The 6,772-nt window shown below is 34.9% G+C and overlaps 1 protein-coding gene across 1 annotated transcript in view; it reads left to right on the plus strand.

The window, feature by feature from the left end:
* OLFM3 (olfactomedin 3) overlaps positions 1-5,105 on the plus strand; it is a 42,668-nt gene extending 37,563 nt beyond the window's left edge. Inside the window, exons 5-6 of the mRNA XM_008697643.2 lie at positions 3,217-3,323; positions 4,428-5,105. Of these exons, the coding sequence (XP_008695865.2) occupies positions 3,217-3,323; positions 4,428-5,105 (785 nt within the window). The remainder of the gene's footprint in view (positions 1-3,216; positions 3,324-4,427) is intronic.
* The last annotated feature ends 1,667 nt before the right edge of the window (positions 5,106-6,772 follow it).

Below are 6,772 nucleotides of genomic sequence, written 5' to 3' on the forward strand. Positions count from 1 at the left end.
TTCTAAGACTAAATCTTTTTTCATTCATTATGACATGCCCTTTTAGTATGAACACAGGTTTCCCCCATTATATGAGAGTAGAGCATTCTTACGAAAACTTTCAGAAGCCGAAATGGCACAAACCAAAGAAGCAGTAACCAAGACTTCACATGAAAAATATCTTGAGCATTTCCAAACTCAAAAAATAACCTCTTTCAGGTTTTTCCGGTACCTGAGAACACATCTTGCTAACAGACGCACAGAATAAATCCAGACAAAGCACCGGTGCTCATAGTCACAGTTCAAAGCTACAGCAGCTCAACGCTGAGATTCTGAGTATGGTTCCCAGGGAAGGGGCTTGGTGGCGCCACTCTCTCTGCTCAGGGTAACACAAACTTTTGAAGGGCAGAGGAGACCTGTATTTAGGTTCTGTAATGGGGGAAATACCCTGTATAATTTCTTTGATAATTTACTCTTTTCCCCTCCTTTCACTGTAGGAACTTGCTCTTCTGATGTAGAAGCTTCTAAGTTGAGATCCTACATGCATCTATCTTTTTTCTGTATTCATGTCTATCTTTCTGTTTTCATTTTCCAACCTATTTTTAGAAATGTAATCATATTTTTAATTTCAAGCAGCTCTTCTGTGTTTTCCTTTTACAGTGAACGGTCTACAATATACAAAACTCCCTAAAGATCTTAGTATCTTAGCATCTCTTCTGCTCTATATTCTCTCTCTTCTTATGGGGTCTGTCTTCTCTGCACTTTTACTTTAGTCATTCTCATTGTAAGCTTTTTGAAAACATGCTAATCCTTGGTGGTCCATTCATTTTTAAAGATCTGAACTATAAATCTGCTTGGAAACTGTGTGTTTAGGTCGAGCTTGCCACTTTATTCCACAGTGGGTAAGGCAGGAGACTACCAATGTCAGAATGCAGGGGCCTTTGTTCTGGACCTCCTATGCCTCCATTAGTTCCCCTAATCCTTTTCAAGTCTTTAACACTGATTTGCAGATTTTTTTTTCAAAGCTGCTTCCTGAGGTCCTGGATCTAGAAATGAAGACAGGATTGACTGCTTTTCAGGCATGCTTTCGGTGCCCTATATCCCTCCCAATACCCTTACAGTAACTGTTTGTGAGTCCCTTCTCTTCTTCAAAGCAGAGCAGCTCCCTCCTTAGCAATTCTCTTCTGTCTACACACACTGATGCATCGTATCTTATCCTACATCTTTAATTACCATTCTATCACCTTCTGCCTTCTAGAAATTGGTTAAAGTTTCTTCTCTACTAATGACTCTCAAACCACTCTCTTTGCTCTAGGCTTTTCCACCCATGTTTTTACTCCTTTACTATCATTTTAATTAGATCTTAGGGAAAAAGGAGATAAACGCATGTATTAGTCCACTCTATTAAGCCAGAGTTACTTTTCATATTTTACCTTATTTTGCTATTTGTATTTTAACAAAAGAATTTATTATTTATGCCTAAGGGGAGAAAACATATTTGTGGTATTTTTTAGGGGATGGGATATCTTCGTATTTATTTCAATTCTCTTGAAATTTTCATGCACTTAGCCTCTATGAACTTAGAAATATTTATGTAGGACATTATTAGGGATCATATTATTTTCACTTACAGTGCAAAAATATACTCAATGAGATTCATTCAGAATGTATTTGTTTTTACCTAGTTCAAGTTGATACTACTTACCCATGTATTGTTCATAGATTTATACCAAGTTGAGTTGATATATTCTAAACAGGGTTAGCCCAATGTTTTGCTATTCAATACAAATAATGCCATAAAGTCTTTTTAATTATTTGCCTAGTTTATCAGGTTTGAGGAAATTATAAGTAATTCATTTATATAAAGCATATAAAAATACCATCATATCTAATTTCTTTCACAGAAGGAGAAAAAAAAATGTATTCCATTCAGGTTTCATGAAGTGCTAGAGATTATTAAATGTGTAGTTATCACTGAAATAATAGTAAAAAAATACATAATGTTATCATCCATCACCTTCCTAACTGAACAGCTTTACTAAGCTTTACCAGTTACAAATTATTCTTATGAGGAACACATACAGAGAAAAGGGAATCAAAATAAGGTCTAAGCTACAGTTAGTAATGTCCTTGATTTGCTTTGAGGATCTGTTCTTTATCTTCCAAATACACGGGAATAGGAATGAACTAGAAATTTATAAACTCTAGGGATAGGTAGAAAATGGAACAAACACTGCACAAACAGAACAAAAAAATTGAAGCAAAAAAAGAACATAAGGGGGAAAAAGGTGGGGGTATAAATGGATGGGAAAGGTATTCCTTTCTATAGACTAAAGGTCAAATTTATAGGTACTCATACTGCCTTTCACAATGTGTATAAGTCATTTTTAATTTTTGCTGTTTAAAATCTTAGAAAATGCCTGGGTTTCTGTTTGGCTTAGGTTTTGGCATTTATGAAGTCTGAGGTTTTCCTAAAATCTTGAAGCTATAGTGATAAGGATATTACGATTTTTCAAGAAAGTCATTAATTTTTCATCATGTACTGCACCGATTGATACTTTACATCTTTCACTGCATGTGTCTACAGGGTCTTGAGGGCTTGAGGTTTCTGGAGTATTTTTGTTTGCACCTTCAATGGCTGCTGCATCAGGCCCTGCTATCTGCACAAGGCATTTACCCTTCAAAACTCTACCTCTTTCAGGTAGACTGTGATTGAATTTTTATTGCTATATTCTGTAAAGATATCTTTCACAGGAGCTGCTCATTCACCAATACTTAAAATCAGCTTGTGAAGCTCCTTCTGGCTTGCATAAGTTGTCCAAAGTCTCAAGGCATAGGGGAGGGGGAAGGGTAGGAGAGCTGGTGACAGGTAAACAGGCCCATGGTCAATTTGTCTAATTTTTCTGACTTCTTTACTTAAATGAAGCAGCTGCTAAATTGGTATAATGATAATGACTTCCCTCACTATTTCTTTCCAGACCGTACAAATCATTTCCCATTTTAAAACTCCCACTCTTTAGATTTAGAGCACTGAAAAAGCAGCTACTCATGGTTCAAATTATAGTTAAATGCACAGCAATATGTGATATTAATCTCATGGATCTGCTTTATTTCAGGATCCCTTTCTTTGCTCTTGAATATGGTATGAGTATGGTATGAGTTCGACTTTGGTATAAGTGTATGTGTTGCAATCATTGGTCATGCTCACCCAACGTGTTTATGTTTCTCTAATTTCAGCATGTGGCAAATTGATGAAAATCACAGGCCCAATTACAGTCAAGACATCTGGAACCCGATTTGGTGCTTGGATGACAGATCCTTTAGCATCTGAAAAAAATAATAGAGTATGTTGCTTCCACAAACACCTTTGCTTAGAATCATGTTTTATTTGCACTTTATGTCTATTGAACTATTTATTTTCTTTAGGAATATTTGTTTCAACTTGGAAAGTGTTATGTTGTTTCCAAGTATTCTCCGTTTGATAATATTAACATATCTATAGCAACCTTATTTTAGCAAAATATTCCATCCAATAATTCACCAGTAAAGCAAATCGAATTCTTATTAGTTTTAGTGTTGTTTTATGCTAATAAAGAGCTAATTACAAGTATACAAAATTCTCTATATACTCCTTCTAAAACCCGCTCCTTAGTGTGAGAAAAAAAATAAATAACACTAAGTAAGTGAAAAATTCAAGAGCAACCAATTCACTAACAAACTGAAATATCTCTGGAATCTAGAGGTAATTTTAAAGTAAATAGTACTGAAACTTTTGGAGTGTATTTTCATAAGTTGGCAATGCCTGTATTATGTAAATCAATATACTGGAAACTTACCATAGCATTATTTATGGTCTATCACAAAACTCAGTTTACATTAAGATTCTCAAGGGTTACATGCAAATGAATTAGTAGCTAAATTAATAAAATGGTTACACTAAAAAGCAGCTGTACCTGTAAGCTGATCCAATGAACAAGCGTTACTGTAAGTTTCTATGGTATCCATAAAGGAGAAATAAATGAGTAAAATTAGACCATATATTTCTCAGAGCAAAAGAATAATTTGCTGAAGGTGATATTTTTTTGCAGTTATCACTGATTGCACTGATCTATCAGCTGAACAAAGTGACGTGATTTGCATTGAAACGTGTTTAGTTCACTCGATGATATGCACTGAATGGACAAATAAATAAATAAATAATAAAGAGAACAGAAAGCAAATCAACTTCAAGCCAGTAAATTCAGTGTTTTGCTTTCCACAGAGAAAATGCCTTTTTTTTTTTTGCCTGCAGTGGTATCACACTGCAGGAGGTCAGCAGTAAAATAGTGTGGCTTTCAGATCCCGAGAATGGTGATATTAAAATGTGCTGACTCTCACTGTTTTTATTTCGGAATTCTCAGAAAAGTACAAAATTCAGTCACTCCTTTTTTTTCCCCCCGTTTCCTCAGGTCTGGTACATGGACAGTTATACTAACAATAAAATTGTTCGTGAGTACAAATCAATGGCAGACTTTGTCAGTGGGGCTGAGTCAAGGACATACAACCTCCCTTTCAAATGGGCTGGAACCAACCATGTTGTCTACAACGGCTCACTCTATTTTAACAAGTATCAGAGTAACATCATCATCAAATACAGCTTTGATATGGGGAGAGTGCTTGCCCAAAGAAGCCTCGAGTATGCTGGTTTTCACAACGTTTACCCCTATACGTGGGGTGGATTCTCTGACATCGACCTGATGGCCGACGAGATTGGGCTGTGGGCTGTGTATGCAACTAACCAAAATGCTGGCAATATTGTCATCAGCCAACTTAACCAAGATACCTTAGAGGTGACGAAGAGCTGGAGCACTGGCTACCCTAAGAGAAGTGCAGGGGAATCTTTCATGATTTGTGGGACACTGTATGTCACCAATTCCCACTTAACGGGGGCCAAGGTGTATTACTCATATTCCACCAAAACGTCCACATATGAGTACACGGACATTCCTTTTCATAACCAATACTTTCACATATCCATGCTTGACTACAATGCAAGAGATAGAGCTCTTTATGCCTGGAACAATGGTCACCAGGTCCTATTCAATGTCACCCTTTTCCACATTATTAAGACTGAGGATGACACATAAGCCAATGTAATTTGTTTTCATTGATCGAAACCGTGTCATTTGTGATAAACTCTGTAGTACCCCTTCTGTTTTCCCTTTATTATAACTTTTCATCATTCTCCAAAGCATTTTTTATTATCAAGTGGTTTTTCAAAAGTCAGCCAAGCCTGTCTAAATTAACCTGTTGGAAACACATCTTAACTCCTAAATTTACAGGGCCTATCATGTCCTTGTCATGAAAAGCACTAAAAAGAGCTTAAGTGGCTAAAGTTATAGTTTTGCAAAAGATTAATGATCTGCCTTATATTAGAGTCAGAGACTAATGATGGCTTAAATGCATGAATGTCTTTTTTTTTTTTAATTCTGTCATTTTTTTACTGTCTTTTGCTCTACATCAGGAAATATTTTGGTAGGAATTAGGGGAAAAAAGCACTTTCCTCCCATTTATTTCTAAAAACTGATTTAAGGATTTTATTTATACGGAAAAAATATATTACTCACTTTGCTGTTATAGAATTCTCTGATGCGGTGCTGTACAGTCATTTTTAAATCTCTTGCTAACATTTTATTGGCAATATGTATTTCTACCATTGTAACCACCATTGTGCAATTGTATCTCTTCACTTCTGTGAAAGTAAGTAATATTTTTTATAAAATACACTGAAGTTTAATCTCAGTAATTATTATGGGCCAATTTTCAAGTGTGGTCAAAAAGGAAATATATTCTCGGCTTACCCCTTTACTTAAATTTATAAACTAAAAGGAAAATCAGACTAAATCCCTTACACAGAATATTTATTTTACCCCAAGTTTATTAGATCACTAATACTGAATGCTAAAACTGATTCACTATGGATGAGTTATTCTGTTCATTTCACTGAAAGCAACCCACCTTGTTGCTTGCAAAGATGCAACTGAGTCAGAAAATTTAGCTTTGAGTTGACTTTACTCATTTATTATACAACCAAACAAATTTTGTTCATGAATAAATATATTAGGGTTTTAACTTAAATTTTACACACAACTTGCAATAATGTAATTACTTGTGTCAGGACTCTGAAAGCACATGAGGCACATTTGGAAACTCTTAAAAAGAAAATTTCTGTGAGGTCATCTAGATTTACATGATGAGCTCTGGAGAGTTACTGGCAACATTAGTGCAAAAGAAAATGATGGGAAGACTTGGGAGTTGTCTGTGCAGTTTAAATTCGCAAAAGCCAATTCAGAAAACAAGATGGGAAGGCAACCCCTTGTTACCCTGATTCATAATGTGTGCAGAAACAATGTAACCAAAAAAGAAAGCTTTAATAATACTTTATGTTAATAACTCCAAAAACATATAATCAATATTTCTCAAACATGTCATTGACTTTGGATGTCCTTTCCATATGTTAAAAATACTTACCTAAGGCAGTTTTACAGAAACTAATGTGGGTTGGTTTTACAATTTAAAAAGTATATTCTGTAACAAATAATGTATAACTTAAATTGTGGTAAATGTTTAGTTTCATACATACATAATAACAATTTCCTTTGTAAAGTAAGGATATAATAATTCAGATGAAGCATTGTGTAAAGAAATGCTAACACTTAAGAGTAATTCATTTCAAATGTCACAAGTTAAACATAATTCTCAAATATCTCACTGTCAAAGTCATAGAATTAAATAACTCAATCTTGAGAGTGTT

This window comes from Ursus maritimus, unplaced genomic scaffold, assembly GCF_017311325.1.
Source record: "Ursus maritimus isolate PB19 unplaced genomic scaffold, ASM1731132v1 scaffold_12, whole genome shotgun sequence".
Classification (NCBI taxonomy): Eukaryota; Metazoa; Chordata; class Mammalia; order Carnivora; family Ursidae; genus Ursus; species Ursus maritimus.